General features: G+C 47.9%; 1 protein-coding gene across 4 annotated transcripts in view; it reads left to right on the forward strand.

The window, feature by feature from the left end:
• AGO3 (Argonaute 3) overlaps positions 1 to 20,221 on the forward strand; it is a 547,891-nt gene extending 527,670 nt beyond the window's left edge. For all 4 annotated transcript variants that reach the window (XM_070996162.1, XM_070996164.1, XM_070996165.1 and 1 more), the window contains one exon: positions 20,099 to 20,221. In XM_070996162.1, the coding sequence (XP_070852263.1) occupies positions 20,099 to 20,206 (108 nt within the window). In that variant the 3' untranslated portion in view covers positions 20,207 to 20,221. The remainder of the gene's footprint in view (positions 1 to 20,098) is intronic.
• The last annotated feature ends 4,191 nt before the right edge of the window (positions 20,222 to 24,412 follow it).

Below are 24,412 nucleotides of genomic sequence, written 5' to 3' on the forward strand. Positions count from 1 at the left end.
GAAGAAGAAGCGTATCCTCTGAAGCTGGATTAAGCTGAAGTTCCTGTGACGCTGGAAGAAGAAGCGTATCCTGTGAAGCTGGATTAAGCTGAAGTTCCTGTGACGCTGGAAGACGAAGCGTATCCTGTGAAGCTGGATTAAGCTGAAGTTCCTGTGACGCTGGAAGACGAAGCGTATCCTGTGAAGCTGGATAAAGCTGTGAGTCCTTTAGTGGGAAGGGGGTTGCTTGAGTGTGATCCTTTGTTGTAAAAGGATCACGTCGGGGTCACCAATGTTTGTGCCTAACCGAAGTAGACACTTCCGGGTCACACCGTGGGACAAGGGGGTAATGAGCACTTGTCGCTGGCACGGGGACGCTTTGCTGGCAGGTTGATCGCGTCGCGGCAAGGGTAACGATGGTTACTACGATGCCGGACCACAGGCGATGCTAGAGCTGCGTTGAGGGTGAGCTATCGTGGTTAGCTACTAGTTGAGATAGTGTATTACGAGCCCTATTCCCAGATGTAGGAAGTAGAACCGCGGAGTTAAGAGGTGTGTTGATAACTGTTTTATTCTTCATTTGGAACATGTTTATATACTACTTGGAACACAGAAGTTTAGTGTAATGATTAGTGAAGTAAGCTATATTCTAAAGTAGATCAGGGAATTATGATTATGGTAGCAGTTGGCGTAGTTGGCTTTGCGTAGTTGGCTGACACTGCAAAATGTGCTGACTGCATTGGCCGGTCAGTGTGCCGTTGAGTCGGTGAGACGGTGAGTTAGTGAGACATATAATATGCTGATCAGCAATTCTCATATGCAGTGGGTGCTACTGAGCGCCTGGTACTGTTCCCAACTTGGCTACTGCTTGATTTGTTGGGTGTGGTCATGTTGAGTACCTTTGGGTACGAACATTCTCCCCCCCATTGAGGGGTACCCTCAATTAGGTCGTGATGTCGGTCAGTCCTTGACCGAATTGTATCGGAAGCACCTAACAAATCATTGACCAAGGTGGATCGTTCCTTCAACTGAGGTTCATGATTGTAATTCAGGTCCTTCACATCTTCTTGATGCTGCTTAACACTCCCTTTTGCGATAAAATTGACATTACCGTGGGGACTGAAATTGTGCCCTCGTAGAACTTGATCATTTGGAACGTCTATGGTATGTGGACGTTCTGCAACAAAACTGAGATCTTTCTTGGTTAAGTTTAGAAATGGTGAACCAAAGTCAGCCTTCTTGTAGGTTTTGAATTGATGAAAAGTCGGTTCTATATTCATCGGATTTTTATCTTTCGTTGGTTCATAAGCAACGTTCGGTCCTGCAAAATCACCTCTGCCTTCTACCAGAATAGGGTTGATTTCCGTATCAGATGAGGTTTCTTTATTGAGATAACCTGTGATTACATAACCAAGCCTAGTGCCTTGTGCCAAAGGTTTATTAGGTCCTAGTTCAAGAAGTTCACCGGTTATTACACGAGAATACACCTCAGACCCTAAGGTTAGGTCAATGGGTCCAGGTTGCCGAAAGTCAGGATCTGCTAATGGCAGTCCCTCGGGAATATTAAGATCGGTTGTAATCGGTACTGACGGTTGGTCTGTAATGACTGTGGGCATAATAAATACCTCTAATAGTTTTTCAAACCCTGATGTACAGGATGAGAGCTTTAGTGTTGATCTAATTACTGTTGATATCTTTCCTCCGATTCCAGATATTTCAATCGGTGAACCTTCCTTAAGAGATAGCAGCTCTGCCATTCTGCTTGAGATAAGATTCACCTGTGATCCACCATCTATTACAGCGCGACATGTTTGTAATTGACCGTTTGGCCCTTGTAATGAGACCTTCGCGGTCGCGAGCAGAGTATATCCTCCTACGTTGTCGTAGCCTGCAATGGTTACTGCGCCGGCCACTGGATTGCTAGTTGGTCCTTTGTGTAACAGTGAATGGTGCCGTTGCTGGCAGACTCGACAATTGGTCGGTGATCCACAGTTTTCAACCATATGAGCTGTCGACAAACAATTTGTGCATGCTCCTATTTGAATAATGGCTTGGCGCCGTGTTTTGGGGTCCATTTCCTGGAACCGGCTACATGCTCTAAGATTATGTGGTCCTAGGTGACAAATCTTACAGCTCTCTTCGTTGTGAACTGACTGATGGCGTAGTGTTGCTGTTGGTTGAACGCTTATCGTCTCCAGCATGCAAGCGCGCCGTTCAATAAACGTTAGTACACTCCTTAACGTTGGAATTTCCGTTGGTGCATCCGCTGAATTTTCTAGAGCAGCTAGAGATTGCTGGTCTAGTTTTCTTCTGATAAGAAAACACAGGATTGGATCCCAGGATTTTGTGCTGATATCGAGGTTTTTAAGAGTACTCATTGAGTTTTTTATAGTGTCATGTAAGGCCCTTAGTTGGCGCGAGGAGCCGTCTATAGGCCTATGGTCAATAATTTTAGCTATGGCGGCGAATACTAATATTTTGCCGTTCTGGTACCTGGCCTTCAACCGCAACCAGGTGTCGTCATAGCCACCCTGTGAGAAGGCTGTGTCTGTCAAGACGTTCCTCGCTTCACCACGAAGCGAACTCTGTAGAATATGTAGTTTTTGACTGGCCGAATATGGTTTGTTATGTACCAATTCCACAAAGAGATCATGGAACCGTGGCCAGTCTAGATACTCGCCGTTGAACTCCGGAATGCTAATTGGCGGAAGTGCCAAGTTTAGGCTCATTGGCGCGTCGTTTTCTCGTAGCAGGTTCATTTCGTATTCCTCGTATGTGTGGAATTGGGCTAGCTCTGCTTCTGCCCGAGCTGCGGCCCCAGGTGTGCTATCCAATTCGTCGTGGGCTTGCCTCAGTAACGCCCAATGGAGATCCCGGTGCCTTTGTAAGGCTGGGGTGACAGTTGGGGCGTTCGAGGCTAATGTTAATGATGACTCCAATTCGTTGCATCTTCTCTGCAACTGTCGGATCACCGCGTCAATTGCGGAATCTCCTTTGACTTGATCTCTTGTTGTAAGCTTGATGTTGGCCGAAGTTCGTCTGGGGGCCTTCGGAAGCCCGCTTCCAGTCGGCACGTTGTCCAGAAAGATATTCTGATATTTTTCGACCAGCTCTTTAAGTGCTACTAGTCGTGAAGAGTACTCACTTCCAGTGGGTAATGCCGCTTGCTGGACTTCTTCATCTAGGTCGCAAAACTGCTGCCAGAGATCGTTTAACTGATTTAGCTTACCGGAATAATAGCCGTCTCGGTGGCGTCGGTCGGCAGAATCCTTGCCATAATTCTTAATGAGCTGTTGGATTTTCCCTTGCAGCTCGTTTTGGGTGTCTAGTAATCGATTGTGTAAATCGATTCTTGTGTGACTTGTTTCCTCAATGAATGAAGTAGACATATTGTGTGTCTTGGAAACAAAGAATCTTGTGAAGCTGGATGAAGCTGAGTATCCTGTGAAGCTGGATGAAGCTGAGTATCCTGTGAAGGTGGATGAAGCTGAAGTTCCTGTGACGCTGGAAGAAGAAGCGTATCCTGTGAAGCTGGATGAAGCTGAAGTTCCTGTGACGCTGGAAGAAGAAGCGAATCCTGTGAAGCTGGATTAAGCTGAAGTTCCTGTGACGCTGGAAGAAGAAGCGAATCCTGTGAAGCTGGATTAAGCTGAAGTTCCTGTGACGCTGGAAGACGAAGCGTATCCTGTGAAGCTGGATTAAGCTGAAGTTCCTGTGACGCTGGAAGAAGAAGCGTATCCTGTGAAGCTGGATTAAGCTGAAGTTCCTGTGACGCTGGAAGAAGAAGCGTATTCTGTGAAGCTGGATTAAGCTGAAGTTTCGTGACGCTGGAAGACGAAGCGTATCCTGTGAAGCTGGATAAAGCTGAAGTTCCTGTGACGCTGGAAGACGAAGCGTATCCTGTGAAGCTGGATAAAGCTGTGAGTCCTTTAGTGGGAAGGGGGTTGCTTGAGTGTGATCCTTTGTTGTTAAAGGATCACGTCGGGGTCACCAATGTTTGTGCCTAACCGACGTAGACACTTCCGGGTCACACCGTGGGACAAGGGGGTAATGAGCACTTGTCGCTGGCACGGGGACGCTTTGCTGGCAGGTTGATCGCGTCGCGGCAAGGGTAACGATGGTTACTACGATGCCGGACCACAGGCGATGCTAGAGCTGCGTTGAGGGTGAGCTATCGTGGTTAGCTACTAGTTGAGATAGTGTATTACGAGCCCTATTCCCAGATGTAGGAAGTAGAACCGCGGAGTTAAGAGGTGTGTTGATAGCTGTTTTATTCTTCATTTGGAACATGTTTATATACTACTTGGAACACGGAAGTTTAGTGTAATGATTAGTGAAGTAAGCTATATTCTAAAGTAGATCAGGGAATTATGATTATGGTAGCAGTTTGCGTAGTTGGCTTTGCGTAGTTGGCTGACACTGCAAAATGTGCTGACTGCATTGGCCGGTCAGTGTGCCGTTGAGTCGGTGAGACGGTGAGTTAGTGAGACATATAATATGCTGATCAGCAATTCTCATATGCAGTGGGTGCTACTGAGCGCCTGGTACTGTTCCCAACTTGGCTACTGCTTGATTTGTTGGGTGTGGTCATGTTGAGTACCTTTGGGTACGAACAAGCTTCTCTGGACAGACAACATCCTAGATCGCACTTGGCTTGTAAAATTGCCATAGGGAGGAAGTGGGGTTTCTCCCCCATGACAGTTCACTGGCTATACACTGCAATAGTCAGGCCCATTCTCATCTACGGAAACATTGTATGGTGACCTTCCCTAGAAAAGAATTGCAACCTCCGGATCCTTCACAAGATCCAAAGAAGCGCTGAACTCTGCATCAGTGGGGCGCTTCGCACCACCGCCACTGAAGCATTAAACACAATTCTCGACCTCCAACCCCTGGACCTACTTGCCAAAAGCTGGGCATCTGCAACAGCGCTGAGGCTCCGCGAATCAGCGGCATGGGCAACAGGCTCTACGGGTCACTCGAATATCCTATCAAAACATACATCCTAACCGCGCAGTACAGACTACGTTCCACCCATAGTCAACTTCGAAAGAAGATACAAGATCTTCATACCCACCCGTACAGACTGGGACAACCTCCCACACCAATTCGAAAACGCTGTCAACATATACACAGACGGCTCCAAGCCTAACTCCCAAACAGGTGGGGGAGTCCTCTCTCCCGAACTAGACATAAAAGTCTCATTCCGCCTACCAGACCACTGTAGTGGTCGAGCTAGCAAGACAGGGGACAACCGTCGATATCCATCGCAATTAGGACATGGCTACCTGAAAGCTCCATCTCAGGCAGAGACTGTACACACTTTCCAACAACCGTTGGAACTCAATTTCAACATGCCACAATTCTAGACTCATTTGGCCAAACTACAACTCAAAACATCGAACACCTCCTATGCTTTAGCCCAGCGCATAACCTAAAGCGCTTTCAAACCCTAGGTAGCTCCTAAAAAGAACAAAATACTTCGAAAAAGCAAATGACCCATGAGCTAGGGAAAAGGATCTAATCAGAGATCATGTGGTATCACAAGGGGCCCAATGTGGCCTAAGTGTGAGGATTAGTATCTAATCTCCAACCACTCCTACCTTACCTAACCTAACTCCCGCGTAGGAACTAAATTGACGAAGGCAGGGTCCTCTAAACGCTCTTCCCAGTGTCCCTGACTTGCCGGATCCAACTTTTGGAACAGGACTTGGACGATGGTGTATCCTGCGATTTGTTCCGTCGTGCCCAGTCCTTTGAGAGCACGGATATTAGCGTTGAATTTATCGGACAACTCCCGAAGTGTCGAGACGGAACCACTCTGCACCGCCTTAAGTCCCAGGATCTCAGTAATGTGTGCCTGAAAAACCAAACGTCGATTATCAAATCTATCTTTCAGCAAATCTAATGCAATTGCGTAGTTGCCACCCGAAATTTCCAATGAGCGAATTGTATCCAACGCTGCGTCCCTCAGGCATGATCGAAGATGCTGCAGCCTTTCTACGTTGGTGAGGTCCGGATGACTATTTATCATCGTGGTAAACATAGAATAAAAATCAGACCACCTTGCATAACCTCAAGCGAATTTTGGAAGCTCAAGTGGGAACAGCAATGTTGCCCTATGTCGAGGCTGACGCTGCTGGGGGCCGAAAACTCCCGGAGTGATGCCGTCAACAAAGGTTGAGTGCGAAAGAAGCTGTGAGGCGCGCTTTGAAATTTCGGATCGAGCCGATGACTTCAGATTTACGAGAATGTCATAAAATTTGTTCCTTAAATCACTTTCAATTTCCTCGAAATCCAATTCTTCGAGCTCACCGAGCACCATTTTAAATGACTCTGAAGCTCATCAATAAACTCCAACGTCACTTGAGACCGGACTCGTCGCATGAAGTTAACGCCGCACTTGATAGGAAATCCACTAAACGCTCCGATCTATTTAATAAAACCGTAGCCTTTCGCTTTAAAAGTATGCCCTGTTTGCATCAGCGGCAACATCTCCAAAAGTTCCCGTAGACATGGCTACAACAACAACAACAAACACAGCAGACGAAACGCCCGAAATTCGGCTCCAGCAACTGCATAGCGGACGAGTTAGCCAGGCAGGGCACCATCATGCTTCTCCTCCCAGGAAAGAGAAACGTTGGCATGCCCATGGCAACTTGGAAGCTAAACATAAAAAACTATTTTAAAAAACTAGACAACATCCATTGGCAAAATGCACCACAGTCTCGTATCTCTCACCAGACATGGCCTGTGATTCTGCAGAAATCATTTTGCGGAGCATTTAGCCTGCCGGCAACAAGCCAGTGGCCTGTAAAAGCTCGAATCAACATGCCACACTTTGTGCGGCTGAGTTTGAGTAGTTCCGAGGTTCGTTTGCTGTTTATGACAGGCCATGTCTGGTGAGAGATACAACACTGTGGTGCGTTTTGCTAATGGGGGTTGGCTAGTGTGTTAAAGTAGTTTTTATATTTAGCTTGCAAGTTGCCATGGGCATACCGACATTCTCCTCTCCTGGGAGGAGAGGCTTGGTGATACCCTGCCTGGCTAATTCGTCCGCTATGCAGTTGCCTACGTTGTCCCGGGGAGCCGGAACCCATATTAGGCTGATACTAAACTGATTTGCCATCTCGTGGAGAGATCTGCGACGGTCTGCTATTGTACGGGATTTAATAGCCGCTTGACTGTCACTATATATGTTTAGGTGTTTTCTTTGGACGCTAAGGTTCCCTAAACAGTATAGTGCTTCCTTTATAGCGTGGACCTCCGCCTGAAAGACGCTACAGTGGTCCGGGAGCCTGAATGACTTCCTGATATCTAATTGTTCGAAGAAAACGCCTCCGCCAACTTGTCCTTCTAATTTGGAGCCATCTGTATAGAAGCAGATTGCGTCCGTCGTGCCCTGTCGGCCCTGCTCCCAATCCTCTCTGTCTGGATTTTTATGGATTAGCCTCACCAATGGCGGCTCGACCCCTAGTTCTGTGAGAGATTCTGTTATGGTAGTGGGGAGCACGTTATTGAAGGCTCTCTCTATGTCAAGGAAGGCGATGAGTGTGTATTCCCTGATGCTGACCGATTTCTCATTAATGCTTACCAGCTAGGAGTGGATCTAATTCAATCCCCTCTCCGACTCTTCTTTCTGGAGGATGACCTGTTTGTTGGCTCCCCGGGAAGTGAGCGTCTAGGAGCAGATCGAAGGACTCTTGGGCCATGATCTTTTGATTTCTGAAGATAGCCCAAAGGCGCGACTGTCTTAGAGAGTATTTTCCAGAGCCTTGCGGCATCAGTCATTTTTTCTATGTCAGAGCAGAAGGTCTGTCATACAGTTTGTTTCGCTCTTCTAATGGCCTTTTTTTAAGAGGCTAGTTCATACTTGTAGTTCTGCCAGTTAGTGTCCTCATTTCCCGCCATTGCTCTGTTAAACAGGCATCTGCAGTTGGTTCTGAGGATTGATAGTTGTTGGGTCTACCAGGGGGGTTTTTTCGTTCTCCTTGGTGTTCCTGTAGGGCAGGCAACTTTGAAGGCAGTGTTGCATGCTTCTGTGAATTTATTTACTGTTCTGTTCAGCTCCTGTGGGTTTGTAATGCTTTTTGACGGTTCCATGGGGAGGATATTCGTCAGAACTTCTTTGTACCTGTGCCAGTCGGCTCGTCTGGGGTTGGCGAGGCTGACCGGAAAGAGAGAATCAAGGGATAATACGGTCTCTATGAATCTATGGTCCGAAAAGGAGTGCTCGTCAGAGACTACCCAGTTTTTGACTGCGCCTACGAGTGATTCTGATACCAAAGTAAGATATATGATCGTTTGGCAAGCTTTAGTTATGAATGTGGGGACATTGCCCCTATTTCATAAGAATACGTTCGAATTTAGAATAAAATCAAAAAGAGACTCACCTCACAGCATATTACCAAACCTTTCCTGAGCTTTTCGCATTCCTCTGCAAGTCCTCTGACCAGCGCATCTGGGGGCTTTTCTTTTCAAAGGCCAAGTATGCCGATAGTACCCTTATAGAGCCAGTTTGCAGCTCCAGGATTACTGCGGTGTTGTCTCCGTTGCTGTAATTGTGAAGCAGAAATATACCATCTTTGGGGTGAAACATAAGCTTGTATTCCTTCGTTCCTAGTCCAGCAACCTTGCCTCCTACTACCCAAGGTTCCTGTACTAGGACTAGGTCGGCTCCGCCTTCGGTCAGGCGAAGCAAAAGTGCAGCCGACGCTGCTTTACTGTGGTGTAGGTTGATTTGTAGATGCCTTATTGACATCTACAGCTGCTACCTACACCACAGTGACGTCGGCCTCCTCTGTGTCTCTGAGGTCCACGTCGTCGAAAGCCGGTCCGAGCACTCGTATCTCTCTGCTCAGCGACGAATTAGTAGAGTAGAAGTCCTCCGGCCCACCAGGTGCCTCCAACTCCTCAGCAAGCACCTGCTCTGCTGGGCTGCCGTCAGTGCTGCCAGCGGCGTTGGAGTCGCCCTTGTACACCTTAATGTGGAACGCACTAAACCCGAAGTTCAGCACTGCTCGAGCAGTCTCGATTATAGCTACTGACTCCTTGTTTGGGACCAACACCGCCTGGTTGACACCCCCTTCCTACACCTTGACGACTTTTCAGTCCTTCGTGGGGAGGTGCGTGTTGCATTCCTGCAACATGTAGAAGATGTCCTTTGGCGCCTTGATCGCTGCTGGGAGCCAAATCCGAGCTCGGGGCCTACTGGGGACATCGCACCAGTCTAGCGCGACGATGTTCGCCCCTTCGTAGACCTCACCGAGCTTGCTCGTCGCCTGTTTGTACAAGTCGGCCGACCGCTGACTGTCGCAGGCCACCACCTTGACGCTGCCCTGGCACCAGCCCGCGTCCATGCAGCAGGTCGAGGTGCCTGGCTTCTCCCGTACCATGCGCAGGGATCCTGCCCTCCGGATTTCCCCTGTTAATTAGACCGAGTAGGACACGGTTCTTCGTGATTTCGGCGAACGAGACCGAACGAGACCGTAGCTAGGAAACACCTTCCTTGCCCACTCTACCTTTTTTACCCATTCAGGCGAAGGTGTGGCAACGGTGCTCCTAGTATGAGAGCGCAGAGTCTGGGCGGCAGTCCACCTTTCTGCGTATGTATATTTCTTTGCTCCAGCGGGTGGCCCGACCGCCTTGGCTGTGCCAACCGCTGCTTTAGGCGCAGATACGCCCGTGGCGGAGGCGTTTGCGGCTGGCTTTCTGCCACCCGTCATCCTCAGCTTGGGATGCGGCCCTTTCGGGACGCTGCTGGTGCGGATGGTGGAACCAGTGTTCAGCTTATCCGAGGGTTTTTTGTGAGTTTCCGTCTCTGTGTTTTGTGTTGTATTGTTAATTGACTTTTTATGTTCCATAATTGGTCCCACGAGTTGCGGAGAAGGGGAAAAGTCCGCCCGGGCAGACATCCGCGATGCCCGGGTAAGGCGATAGTTAATACAGGGGGTCGCCAAGTCCCTGAGCACACCGTTTGAGACTGAGCTTGTTTTTGACCCGGGCCCCCAGCCAGGCTGACTCTTGGCACGGTCCGTATTACAGCGTAGTTAGGCCCGGAGTGAGATGTTGTTTTGCTTCGTTGCAATATACCCGCTGGCTGTCCGGGACTGTTAATTAACTGGGGCTTCCGTCCATGATTCCGCGTTTGACTTCTCCCACCAGCTTATTACCAGTTGGCATCGAGAGAGGTCGTCCGCTATCCGCAACCTGCGAACCGCTCGGTTGCCCCAGCTAGGCGACTTTGGAACCCTCTTACAAGTTCCTCAGCCGAGTGGCGTCAGTTTCATTTCAATGGAAACAAGAAAAAAAGATAGGTTCGGCAAGCCGCAGCTTATATACCCTTGCAGCTATAATTATTAAATTTAAAAACACAAAAAATGATATTCCCAATAGTATAAGATAATATGTCAAAAAACCCCGAAGCTATAATTTGTTTCATATTATTTTCCTACCAATTTTCCGATCGTTCCTATGGCAGCTATATGATATAGTCGTCCGATTTTGATAAAATTTAATTCGAAATTCAGTACTAATTACAAAATGTTATTTCCAAACGTAGGAGGTTATATGTTAAAAAACACCGAAGCTATAATTTTTTCATGTTATTTTCCTACCAATTTTCCGATCGTTCCTATGGCAGCTATATGATATAGTCGTCCGATTTTGATAAAATTAAATTCGAAATTCAGAACTAAATAAAAAATGTTGTTTTCAAGCGTTGGAGGTTATATGTTGAAAAACACCGAAGCTATAATTTGTTTCATATTATTTTTCCACCAATTTTCCGATCGTTCCTATGGCAGCTATATGATATAGTCTTCCGATTTCGATAAAATTTAATTCAAAATTCAAAACTAATTAAAAAATGTTATTTCCAAGCTAAGGAGGTTATATGCTAAAAAACACCAAAGATATAATTTTTTTAAATATTTTTTCCGATTATTCCTATAAGAGCTGGTTCCGACTTATATACTACCTGCAAAAGATATAAGACTTTTGGGAAAGTTTCAGCCCGATAGCTTTAAAACTGAGAGACTAGTTTGCGTAGAAACGGACGGACAGACAGACGGACAGACGGACATGGCTAGATCGACTCGTCTAGTCATGCTGATCAAGAATATATATACTATATGGGGTCGGAAACGTCTCCTTCTCTGCGTTGCAAACTTCTGACTGAAATCAATATACCCTCTGCAAGGGTATAAATATAAGTTGATATATATGTACAATTTCGATTTAGGGAGTGTTCTATTAGGAAGAATTCAAAAAAATTCGATACCTAGTTGAAAAAGTTGTAAGACGAAAAATTATTTCGTATATATTCGCATTAATTATTTTATATTAAATTAAGTAATACTTTTTTTCACAATGTTTATTTATTTAATAATAAAAATAGTATGTGTACTTTTAACAAACTCAGAGTAATTTTATTTATATTTTAAAAGGTCTCGATCATAATATAACATATCCGATTAACGGATTTATTAAAAAGTTCTTTTTTAATATGTTCCTTTTGAATTTAAAGCTATCTACTGGCTCTCCATCGTTCACATAATTATTTTGAATCATCCCCCTCAAGCCATTCGAATTAGATTCTAGCCATTTAACATTTTCTAAAATATCTTTTTCGATTAATCTCTGATGTTTTACTTAAAAAATTGTGTTTCATTAACTTTACGTTTCGTTTTTTTGTTTTGGCCACAAAGAATTTTCTTGTTAACTTTAATTGTAGTAATTTTATGTTTTTTTAATCTAAACATTGTTCTATTACCAAATAGTGGGGTCCCAAAGAATAATACGTTTTTATAATGTTCAATTGAGGGATTTCGTGAACTTACTTCCTTTTATGTGAACAACGAACCTTCGAGCGCAGACCTACAAACTCTGTCATGAGTTTACCGTTAAGCTCATCTTTAAAAAACCCTTAAATTTTTTTGTTAACTCTTTATTAGTTATACAAATTAGTTCTTTCGTCTGAATAGTTCGATGTATCAAATTTTGCTTCAAGATCATTGCGGATATATTTATAAAAATGCTCAGTTTTTATTGTATAGATAAATGAATCAGTATCCATAGAGTAGAGTAACATTCCATTTCGATAAGTCTAATACAGCAAATCCTAAACACATATTAAATAGAACGGACAATCTTGATACCCGTTACTCGTAGAGTAAAAGGGTATACTAGATATATATTCCTGGTTAGGATCACTAGCCGAGTCGATCTAGCTATGTCCGTCTGTCCGTCTGTCTCTCCGTCCGGATGAACTTTGAGATCTCGGAAACTATAAGAGCTAGATATATTGAAATTTGGTGTGCAGATTCCTGAGCTTCTTGCGCAGCGCAAGCTTGTTTCAGCACCTCTTACGCCCACAAACTGCCCAAATTAGTGGCTCCCACAGCTAGAATATTAATTTTAAGTGAAATGTACTGCTCTCATCAATACCTATCGATTGACCCAAACAAAAGTTTGCAACGCCCACCCTAACGCCCACAAACCGCCCAAGCCTGTGGCTCCGACAATTTTCATGCCAGAAAAATTTTTTAGGTGAAATGTATTAGTCTTGTCAATACCTATCGATTGACCCAAAAAAAGTTTGCCACGCCCACTCTAACGCCCATAACGCTTGCATATCTCCATATCTCTTTGGTCCCTTAAGCTGAATAAGGTGTACCTTATAGACGAGGTACTCGCCAATTTTTTTCGGAAAAAGACAATATAACAATAGACAATTAAAAATACAGGTCAAGACACGAATAGACAAGATACATAAAGTAAAACTAATTAGTTACTAAGTAGGACAGTGTTATTGATTTAAAGGTAGGCAGTAAGTCGGTAGTAGATATTAGGTGATATAGTCTATTATCATTGCAAAGTACTCTAAAAGGTTCATGCATTGCATAATTACAGAAACAGTGATACAGGAATGTAGTTTCTAGTGAATCTATTTGGTACATTAAAATGCAGCCGACCCAGTAACTCGAAACTCTCCACATCACCATGAATAAGATTTCTAATAAACGTAATACCAAGCATAGTTCTAGGGTTAGCTAATGATGGTAAGTTAATTAGAAGAAGTCTACTAGACTAGGATAGAAGTATTAGGCTTGTATCCCAGTTAAGTCCCCGTAAGGCAAATATTAAATAGTTTTTTTGCACAGACTCAATCCGGTCTATATGCACCCCATAATGTGGACTTGAGCGCAGTACTCAAGAATTGGTCGGACTAATAAAATATACAAGGTCTTTGTGACAAAGGGATCATGGAAATCCTTCGACCACCTTTTGATAAATGCCAGCACGCCCCTGACTTTATTTATCATGCTAGTAATGTGATCAGAAAACTTATGTTTGGGAGCCATATAGACTCCAAGGTCGTCAGCATGCGTTATCCTATCTAACACACAACCAGTCAAAGTATAAGTTGAATAGTGAGGGCTGACACGAAAAAGTCATTAGTTTACACTTAGAACCATTTAAATTTTATTTATTAGCCTTGCACCATGTTTAAAATGCGTTGAGATCAGATTGTAAATCTAAACTTTGTGCGAGATCATTATATAGCATGCACAACTTAACGTCATCTGCGTACATAAGTACACGTGACTTCATTTAATTACAAGCGTTGTGAGGAGTTGAATAACTCCCCACAAATAGAAGCAGCAGCAGATGGCCGGCCGCTTACCAGATACGCGGCGAATTCGCGTAGTAACGGCGCGGCGAGGAGAACGAGAGAGTTTGGAGACCAAGGGTGGAGATCGAGAGAGTTTGGAGACCAACGAAGGAGAGCGAGAGAGTTTGGAGACCAATGAAGGAGAGCGAGAGAGATTGGAGACCAAGGATGGAGATCGAGAGAGAATGGAGACTTCGCGGGCAGAGCAAGAGTGCCGTATGCAAAAGGCGATAACGGAACTCCACCGGACTTTGGACTCTCCCGTGAACTTTGGACCGGGAGAGGAAGTGCCACATCTCGGCAGTGGAGCGGCACACAGGCGTGCCACAAGCGGCCCGGGAATCAACGGGACTGCTGCAGTGGGCGGAGCATCGATTGAAAGCGGTACGTGAAGGAGAAGTGGGTCATCCAGGAGGCACGGACTTCGGACCCAGAGTGAAGAGATCCAGCGGGCCGTGCGCAAAAGGGAAATAACGGTGCTTGGATTCCCTATATAAGGCCGCAGAGCGCTGGCAGCTGGATCAGTCGATCACGAGGAGTCAAACCTTCAAGATCAATTAAAGTACCAAATAAACAGTCAGTCAAGCAAATAATCTACGAGGGAGCTACAACCAAGCGAGTCGTCGGAAGCAGCGCCGTGGGAAGCATACAAGGAGCAAGATCGCCACGTCGAGACGTTCGGGATTAGGACATCAGGAATCTCCGAATTGAGACACAGGTGACTGAGTTCCGAAAGGCATCACGCGGCTAAGTCAAGGCGTTTGTTTTCTAACTTTGTCACGACCACACCCTGGCGAGTCGCCCGGCGGGTCTGTCAGAGACAAGCAAAAGAGTCCTACGACGAAGAGCCGTCAGCTTGGGGAGGAAAGTTGTCTGCGACCCAGCGTACCTTGCCCGACCAAGCAGGACCTGGCGTGACGGACGAGCGGTAGATCGATTTGCGGTTTCAAGAGGCGGCAGCCTGGAGAGCCCTGCGATTACTGGCGAAGTTCCCGAGCAGCGACCGCCCAGCTCCCCGAGCGCCAGAACAACGAGATACTGGTCAGAAGACAGCGCAGAGGACATCGACAGCGACGCCAGCAGACATTTCCGGCAGCCACGTTACCATCGCCGCGCGGAGCTCATTGGGGAGCGCAGGAGCGTCGCGGACGTCACGCATTAGGGTGAAGCCGGGTGGAACGTTCGTCTGCGCTAGGCGTAAAGCGAAGTGAACCGCTAGACAGCCTCCGGGCGGCAGCCTTGACTGTCAGCGCGAACTGAGCAAGAACATAGCGGGACCGTCCGGGACAGAGCAAGGGACAGGTATTGCCTCGAAAGGCGTCAGCCTGGAGAGCAAGGCTTGTTCACCCTAGTCTGAGAACGGTGACGCTTCCCTAAGCCCACAAGGCCGAACTCTCTGCGAGTCTAAGGCGCAACAAGCGACCCCGAGGCAGCGCGTCGGCGAGTGAACAGAGGCGGCCACTACGAGCGTCCCGAGACCCAGGAGCCAAGCGGAAGCCGAGTCAACGCGTCGACAAGCCAGAAGGAGGAGCACCAGCAGCCGGCGGAACCAGAACAAGGAGATACAGAAGCCAGCATAGCCACACACCCGCTGTACCAATACCACGACAATAAATCCCACTGTTGCCATTTGAACCCATTGTTTTCTCACTGATCTACGGGGCAGTCACGTCATATAAATTTGGTGGGACGAACACACAATCTTCTGAGCTAGCCGCACGAATCTCGTAGCGAGCAGACATACAAAATCAGTTCGTTACATCTGGCGCCCATCTGGCGATCCTTCCTGAAGGGCTTTCGATGCTGTTGAGCCACTTCAGGCCATATCTGGAAGGTTACCACTTTAAAGTAGTAACCGACCACATGGCCCTGAAGTGGCTCAACAGCATCGAAAGCCCTTCAGGAAGGATCGCCAGATGGGCCCTGGAGCTACAACAGTACGACTTTGAGATAGCGTACAGAAAGGGCCAGCTAAACGTGGTGGCCGACGCATTATCAAGACAACCACTACCAGAGACGCTACGAGGAGTAAAAGAGGCATCGGCAACAATAACCTCAGGAGAGTGCAGCTGGATCAAGGACATGGGCGAAAAGATAAGGACCCAACCGCAGAAGTACCCGGACTATGTTATGGACGGTGAGACACTGTACAGAAACATACCTCACCGAGCAGGCAGTGAAGACGTCGCGTCATGGAAGATGTGCGTCCCGAAGTCGCTACGAGAAACAGTGTTGAGGGAAAACCACGACGCACCGTCCGCGGGACACGTAGGAAGCCGAAGGACAATTGCACGGTTGGCAGCCCGATACTACTGGCCAGGCATGCATAGAGACGCCCGAGCCCACGTACGAAAATGCGAGATTTGCATGCGGTTTAAGCCCAATCAGATGCAGGCGGCTGGGAAGATGTTGACCCAAGTGCCGGAGGAACCATGGGCCACGGTATGTGCAGACTTCGTTGGACCCCTACCAAGATCTAAGCACGGGAACCAAATGCTGCTGGTCATGATAGACAGGTTTTCGAAATGGACGGAACTGGTGCCCCTACGCAGTGCGACGGCATAGTCGCTCAAGAAGGCGTTTAGGGAGCGCATAATCGCAAGGTACGGGGTCCCGAAGGTGGTCATAACGGACAATGGAGTACAGTTTGCAAGCCGCACATTTAAAAATTTCCTGGCTGAGATGGGTATCAGTCAACAATTCACCGCGCCATACACACCACAAGAGAATCCAACCGAACGAGCAAACAGAACGGTCAAGACCATGATTGCGCAGTTCGCAGGGCAGGACCAGAGAAACTGGGACGAGAAGTGGCCGGAGATTATGCTAGCAGTGAACACGAGCACATCGGAATCCACCGGCCATACACCGGCGTTTCTTACCCAGGGAAGGGAACCACGTCTACCCAGCAGCCTATACGATAAGGAAACCCTAGGAACTGGACGAGCTACGGAGACCCCTGAGGAAAATGCCAACAAACTAAGAGAGGTATTCGAGATCGTGCGGCGAAATATGGAAAAGGCGTCCCAGGACCAAGCCAGACACTACAATCTGAGAAGGAGACAATGGTCACCAGCGGTGGGCGACATAGTGTGGGCCAAGGAACATCACCTGTCCAAAGCGGCCGAAGGATTCGCTGCAAAACTAGCCCCGAGGTACGATGGCCCTTACCAGGTTGTAGATTTCGTAACTCCAGTGATCTGCAAAATTCGCCACACACAGTCGAAGAAAGAAAAGACAGTTCACGTTGGCGAGCTCAAGCAACAAGTAAACGAGCAGACAGCAGAAACATCAGATGTCTAACAACGGGTACGAGGCGGCAGGATTAGGCGTCAGGCCGAAGCGAGAGTCATCCATACGCCACACGGAAAGGACAATCAGGATAGAACAAGGACATGGATAAGGATCACACGTTGATCCAGACTGCGAGGCCACAGGATTAGGCGTCAGGCCGAAGCGAGAGTCATCCACACGCCACGCAGAAAGGTCAACCATAAGGGTAGGGCACAAGGACGTGGATAGGGATGGATGGTGATCCCGACCGCAAGGCAACAGGATTCAGCGTCGGGCAGTTGCCAGAGTCATCCGCGATAACGCCAGGCGGAAGGGACACTTACAAAACGGCACAAGGATACGGGTAACGTAGAAGAGAGTATGCGCGGAAGGAGACAAGCAACACAAGACGCGCAGTCCAGACATACACCGCAGCATCCGGAGATTCTATACGGAATGCGCCGGACGAGCTCGTCTAGTTGTTACCCGAGGAAAAGGGGAGGACGGTGCAGAATCAGATCTACACCGTAGCCAGCTGGTCACAAAAAAAAAACAGAAACACGCACCACACCAACAGTTGACTAAAAACAAGAAAAGGAACGGGGCATGCATGGGCCGCACCAGCAACCTGAAATTTAAAGGGGGCTTAATGCAGGAAGCAGAAAGACATCATAAATACTTACCGGCTGTCCTGGTTGCGAAGCGAATGCGAAGTCCTCTCCGCAACCGCTCTCAAAAGCTGCCAATGTGGAGTCAGATGCTGCCAACAGAAGACGAGTGAAGGGCGAGAGAGGACGAAAGGATGAGATGAAAAGGAGTGAAGGAAATGCAAAAGAAACTTACCTATGAATTTCATGGTATGAAAGTTGCAAAATCAAGGGGGCGCCTCGATAGGCGATCGATTGGCACTGGACGATAGTGCGATCGATGGGTACACGACAATGGAAATATCGGCCAAGGTGGAAACATCGCAAACGAGCAGGTGGCAACGCCGCACCGTCGGTATCGATATGCGAATAAATATCGATCACGCACGAATGGTGTGACCAGGCGGAGGAAAACATGGAAAGGAGTGAGACGCAGCAATGAGCAGCGAGCTGGGGATCGATAGCCCAGGAGTATCGATGTCCCAGTGGGAACACAGGAAATATCGGCGCGGGAGATTTCAAGTTGCTACGAGGAGGATGACCCCCGCTGTAGAAACTTAAGGGAGTTAAGAGCGTCGAGGGAGCATCGAGGGAGCATCGAGGGAGCAACGAGGGAGCGCTGCGGGAATCACAAGGACTTAAAGGCTAGGATAAGCAAGGAAACTCCGGAGAGTAGGAACCAGTTTTAAATGTTTCCCGAAGTAAGGGGGGAATGTGAGGAGTTGAATAACTCCCCACAAATAGAAGCAGCAGCAGATGGCCGGCCGCTTACCAGATACGCGGCGAATTCGCGTAGTAACGGCGCGGCGAGGAGAACGAGAGAGTTTGGAGACCAAGGGTGGAGATCGAGAGAGTTTGGAGACCAACGAAGGAGAGCGAGAGAGTTTGGAGACCAATGAAGGAGAGCGAGAGAGATTGGAGACCAAGGATGGAGATCGAGAGAGAATGGAGACTTCGCGGGCAGAGCAAGAGTGCCGTATGCAAAAGGGGATAACGGAACTCCACCGGACTTTGGACTCTCCCGTGAACTTTGGACCGGGAGAGGAAGTGCCACATCTCGGCAGTGGAGCGGCACACAGGCGTGCCACAAGCGGCCCGGGAATCAACGGGACTGCTGCAGTGGGCGGAGCATCGATTGAAAGCGGTACGTGAAGGAGAAGTGGGTCATCCAGGAGGCACGGACTTCGGACCCAGAGTGAAGAGATCCAGCGGGCCGTGCGCAAAAGGGAAATAACGGTGCTTGGATTCCCTATATAAGGCCGCAGAGCGCTGGCAGCTGGATCAGTCGATCACGAGGAGTCAAACCTTCAAGATCAATTAAAGTACCAAATAAACAGTCAGTCAAGCAAATAATCTACGAGAAGCAGCGCCGTGGGAAGCATACAAGGAGCAAGATCGCCACGTCGAGACGTTCGGGATTAGGACATCAGGAATCTCCGAATTGAGACACAGGTGGCTGAGTTCCGAAAGGCATCACGCGGCTAAGTCAAGGCGTTTGTTTTCTAACTGTGTCACGACCACACCCTGGCGAGTCGCCCGGCGGGTCTGTCAGAGACAAGCAAAAGAGTCCTACGACGAAGAGCCGTCAGCTTGGGGAGGAAAGTTGTCCGCGACCCAGCGTACCTTGCCCGACCAAGCAGGACCTGGCGTGACGGACGAGCGGTAGATCGATTTGCGGCTTCAAGAGGCGGCAGCCTGGAGAGCCCTGCGATTACCGGCGAAGTTCCCGAGCAGCGACCGCCCAGCTCCCCGAGCGCCAGAACAACGAGATACTGGTCAGAAGACAGCGCAGAGGACATCGACAGCGACGCCAGCAGACATTTCCGGCAGCCACGTTACCATCGCCGCGCGGAGCTCATTGGGGAGCGCAGGAGCGTCGCGGACGTCACGCATTAGGGTGAAGCCGGGTGGAACGTTCGTCTGCGCTAGGCGTAAAGCGAAGTGAACCGCTAGAAAGCCTCCGGGCGGCAGCCTTGACTGTCAGCGCGAACTGAGCAAGAACCTAGCGGGACCGTCCGGGACAGAGCAAGGGACAGGTATTGCCTCGAAAGGCGTCAGCCTAAAGAGCAAGGCTTGTTCACCCTAGTCTGAGAACGGTGACGCTTCCCTAAGCCCACAAGGCCGAACTCTCTGCGAGTCTAAGGCGCAACAAGCGACCCCGAGGCAGCGCGTCGGCGAGTGAACAGAGGCGGCCACTACGAGCGTCCCGAGACCCAGGAGCCAAGCGGAAGCCGAGTCAACGCGTCGACAAGCCAGAAGGAGGAGCACCAGCAGCCGGCGGAACCAGAACAAGGAGATACAGAAGCCAGCATAGCCACACACCCGCTGTACCAATACCACGACAATAAATCCCACTGTTGCCATTTGAACCCATTGTTTTCTCACTGATCTACGGGGCAGTCACGTCATATAAATTTGGTGGGACGAACACACAATCTTCTGAGCTTGCCGCACGAATCTCGTAGCGAGCAGACATACAAAATCAGTTCGTTACAGCGTTCAATTTACTCCCCTTCTTATGTAGCGAGATTATCTTGCACCACAGCAAGGCAGCATCCGCTGCCCTCCTCACCCGCCTGGCAACAGGCAACAAAGACGTAGTCCTCATTCAAGAGCCATGAATTGTTGGTAACAACATCTGTGGCTTATCAACCCCCCTATACAAGCTATTTTACACCAAGGAGAAGGGTAAACCCAGAACCTGCATTCTTACAAAGACACACTTTAACACATTTCTTATTCCACAGTTTAGCGAAGGCGACCTCACCACGGTCAGACTGGAGCTAAACGAACACACTCATCAAACCATAGCATCATTCTATCTGGCTCACGACTACGAAGGGCCACTACCAAACACCACTACACAACAACTCATACGCACTCACTCATCTATGGAACTCATCCTGGGTGGGGACGCTAACTCACACCACACACAATGGGGAAATACAAACACCAACGAAAGGGGTGAGTTACTCTACGACTATCTCCTTCAATCAAATCTATTCATCTGCAACAGAGGTAATGACCCAACTTTCATCACTAGAAATAGGAGGGAAGTACTAGACATTACTCTAATATCTGATCCCCTACATAACCAGCTAGTAGCGTGGAAGGTGGGGACCGAACACTCATTCTCAGACCACCGATACATAGAATTTACAATAAGTCTAGACTGTCCTCCTGCCAAGAACATCACTAATCTAAGATTAACCAACTGGGGTTACTACAAAAATCTCCTCAACAGGAACATACACGCTCCTCCGACACACATACGCAACCGTCAAGAACTAGATAACCTAGTTAACACTTTTACTGATATCTGCGGTGAGGCCATAAAAAGGGCTTGCCCAAGCAGAACAGTCAAAACAAAGCACAAACCCCCTTGGTGGAACGCAACCCTGGCGAACCTTAAAAAAAAGTGTAGAACTTACTTTAATAGAGCTAAATACAACAATAGCGAATCCTCCTGGAGTTTATATCATACAAAACTAAGCCTATACAAAAAGGAAATTAGAATATCAAAACGAAGAGCTTGGGCTAACTTCTGCAGTAGCATAGAACCTACTGCGGAGGCATCCAGACTCAAAAGAATTCTAGCAAAAGCTCCAGCAACCATTGGCTATCTTAAAACCAATGCTGACAGCTGGACGGAAAACAGTCAGGAAACCCTTGAACTACTGTTAGACACCCACTTCCCGAAGAACACATGGGTGTGGAGGACCTCCACATAGAGGAGAATTTAGACGACCAGAGTATTGACAACATTTCAAACCCTGGCCGCATTCAGTGGGCTGTTAACTCTTTTAAGCCCTTCAAATCACCTGGCCCGGATGGGTTCTTCCCGGCCCAGCTACAACGGACACTAGATGTGTCCCTTCCCTGGCTGACAGCCATCTTCCACGGCTGCCTTGCTCTAAACCATATTCCAACAAGGTGGCTGGACGTTAAGGTAATTTTTATACCGAAAGCCGGCAAGCCCTCCCACACCAACCCAAAGGACTTCCGCTCGATTAGTCTCTCTTCCTTCTTGTTGAAGACCCTGAAAAGACTAATTGACACCCATATCAGACTAACCATCGACCATAGCCTACTCTCTGACGCACAGCATGCGTACCGTAAGGGTAGATCAACCGATACCGCCCTCCACTCTCTAGTGTACAGTATAGAGAGAGGCTTCCGCAATAAGGAATACTCTCCTGCAGCGTTTCTAGACATAGAAGGCGCCTTTAACAACGTCACCCCAACGGCGATTACTGGTGCTCTGACTGAACTGGGCATTGAGCGGCCCATAGTGGGACTCATACGCACCATGCTAACCAGCAGAGTAGTGTACTCCACTATGGGATCGGCCCACTCGACCAGGAACGTCAGTAGAGGAACCCCACAAGGGGGCGTACTCTCACCTCTTTTATGGGTTTTAGTGGTCAACCAACTGCTATCACTTCTAGAAGAGGCGGGCACAAAAGTGGTAGCCTACGCGGATGACGTGGTTATCCTACTGCAGGGCACATTCCCACAAACCCTTTGCAATCTAATGGAGACAGCCCTATCCACCCTCTCCCGGTGGACGGCTGGCTGTGGACTGGGCGTTAACCCAGAAAAGACCGAACTAGTTCTCTTTACAACAAGTATAAGGTACCAATTCTAGTTCCCCCAAAACTACACCAATCGCGCCTAACCTTTAGCAACCAAGCAAAGTACCTAGGTGTCATCCTTGACAAAAAGCTCCTCTGGACAGATAACAACAACACGCAAAGCGGCCATAGCCCTCTTCGCTTGTAAGAAAGCCATAGGGAGGCAGTGGGGTTTCTCCCCATGATAGTTCACTGGCTATATACTGCAACAGTCAGGCCCATTCTCCTCTACGGAAACATCGTTTGGTGGCCTTCTCCAGATAAGAACTGCAACCTCCGGATCCTTCACAAGATCCAAAGAAGCGCAGATCTCTGCATCAGTGGGGCGCTTCTCACTACCGCCACTGAGGCACTAAACACAATTCTCGATCTCCAACCCCTGGACCTACTTGCCAAAAGCTGGGCATCTGCAACAGCGCTGAGGCTCCGTGAAGCAGCGGCATGGACAACGGGCCCCACGGGTCACTCCAATATCCTATCAAAACATTCACCCCTACCACGTAATACAGACTACGTCCCACCCATAGTCAACTTCGAAAGAAGATACAAGATCTATATTCCCACCCGTACAGACTGGGACAACCTCCCACATCAATTCCTAAACGCCGTCAATATATACACGGACGGCTCCAAGCTTAACTCCCAAACAGGTGGGGGAGTCTTTTCCCCCGAACTAGACATAAAAGTCTCATTCGGCCTACCAGACCACTGTAGTGTTTTCCAAGCGGAAGTGATGGCAATTCAGGAAGCCACTACCCACCTGAACACGTCTGAACATCATGACATAGATATCTTCATCTTCTCGGATAGTCAAGCAGCCCTCAGGGCCCTCGACTCCTACACAACGAACTCAAAAACAATCTCTGAATGCCGCAAATCTTTTAACGAGATGGCCACTCATCTGAGAATCAACCTCATCTGGGTGCCTGGACACCGCAACATTGAGGGCAACTGCATAGCAGACGAGCTAGCAAGACAGGGGACAACCGCCGATATCCTTCGTGACAAGGACACGGTAGGTATGCCCATGGCTACCTGCAAGCTCCATCTCAGGCAGAGATTGTATACACTTTCCAACAACCGTTGGAACTCAATCTCAACATGCCACAATTCTAGACTCACATGGCCAAACTACAACACGAAAAGAAAAAAACTTTCCTACAATGTAGCAGGGAGGACATCTCCACTCTCCTAAATGCCCTCACGGGCCACTGTCTTATAGGGACTCACGCGATAAGGCTGGGTCTAAGTAACCACGACTTCTGCCGCAGCTGCAAACAGATAGACGAAGAGGAGAGCATCGAGCACCTCCTATGCTTCTGCCCAGCGCATAACCTAAAGCGCTTTCAAACCCTAGGTAGCTACACACTTCCGAACCTTGCGGCCATTCAGGACGTAAGCATTCAAAAACTATTATGTTTCTTGAGAAGAACAGAATACTTCGCGAAAGCAGATAACCCATGAGCTAGGGAAACGGATCTTTCAGAGATCATGTGGTATCACAAGGGGCCCATTGTGGTCTAAGTGAGAGGACTAATATCTAGTCTCCAACCACTCCTACCTAACCTAACCTATGTAGCGAGATAACAAACGACTCCTTCCATCTGTGTGGGAAATCGGACGTTTCTAAAGGCAAAGTAAAAAGTATGTGCAATGGTCTACACAAAGTCTCAGCAAAGTCACATCCAGGGACTCCGTCAGGACCCGGAGAGTAGACTGGTTTGACCCGTTGCAAATCTAAAAGAAGTGAGCTTTTACTTATAACCGGACAAAAAACAAAGTTTGATTTAGGCATGTCATATGAGTAAGACTGATCTGAAGGTCTTGATGTTGAATAGGTGGTTTGAAAAAACTGTGCAAAAAGATCGGCTATTGCCTGATCAGTGCTTGCGGCCGAATTTTCAAATGTAAGTGATAATGGCATACTTGAAGATTTACGATTATAAAACTGTTTTGGATCCAGTGTAAACTGGGTCTTGCAAAGAGCTAAGTAGTTTTTATAGCACTGGGCGTTAAGCACGGTAAAATGAGACCGATCATTTAAGTATCGGGAAAAGGCAGCTTATGAACCGGAAGCTTTAAGCATTTTGTAGAGTTTAGACTTTGCATTTTTAAGCCGTGCCAACTCTTTGTTAAACCACGGAGGTTAGTTTGAAATTTTAGGATAACTCGTAGAAACGCATGTATCAATAACTGCGCTTAAT

Source organism: Drosophila suzukii, chromosome 3, assembly GCF_043229965.1.
Source record: "Drosophila suzukii chromosome 3, CBGP_Dsuzu_IsoJpt1.0, whole genome shotgun sequence".
Lineage (NCBI taxonomy): Eukaryota > Metazoa > Arthropoda > Insecta > Diptera > Drosophilidae > Drosophila > Drosophila suzukii.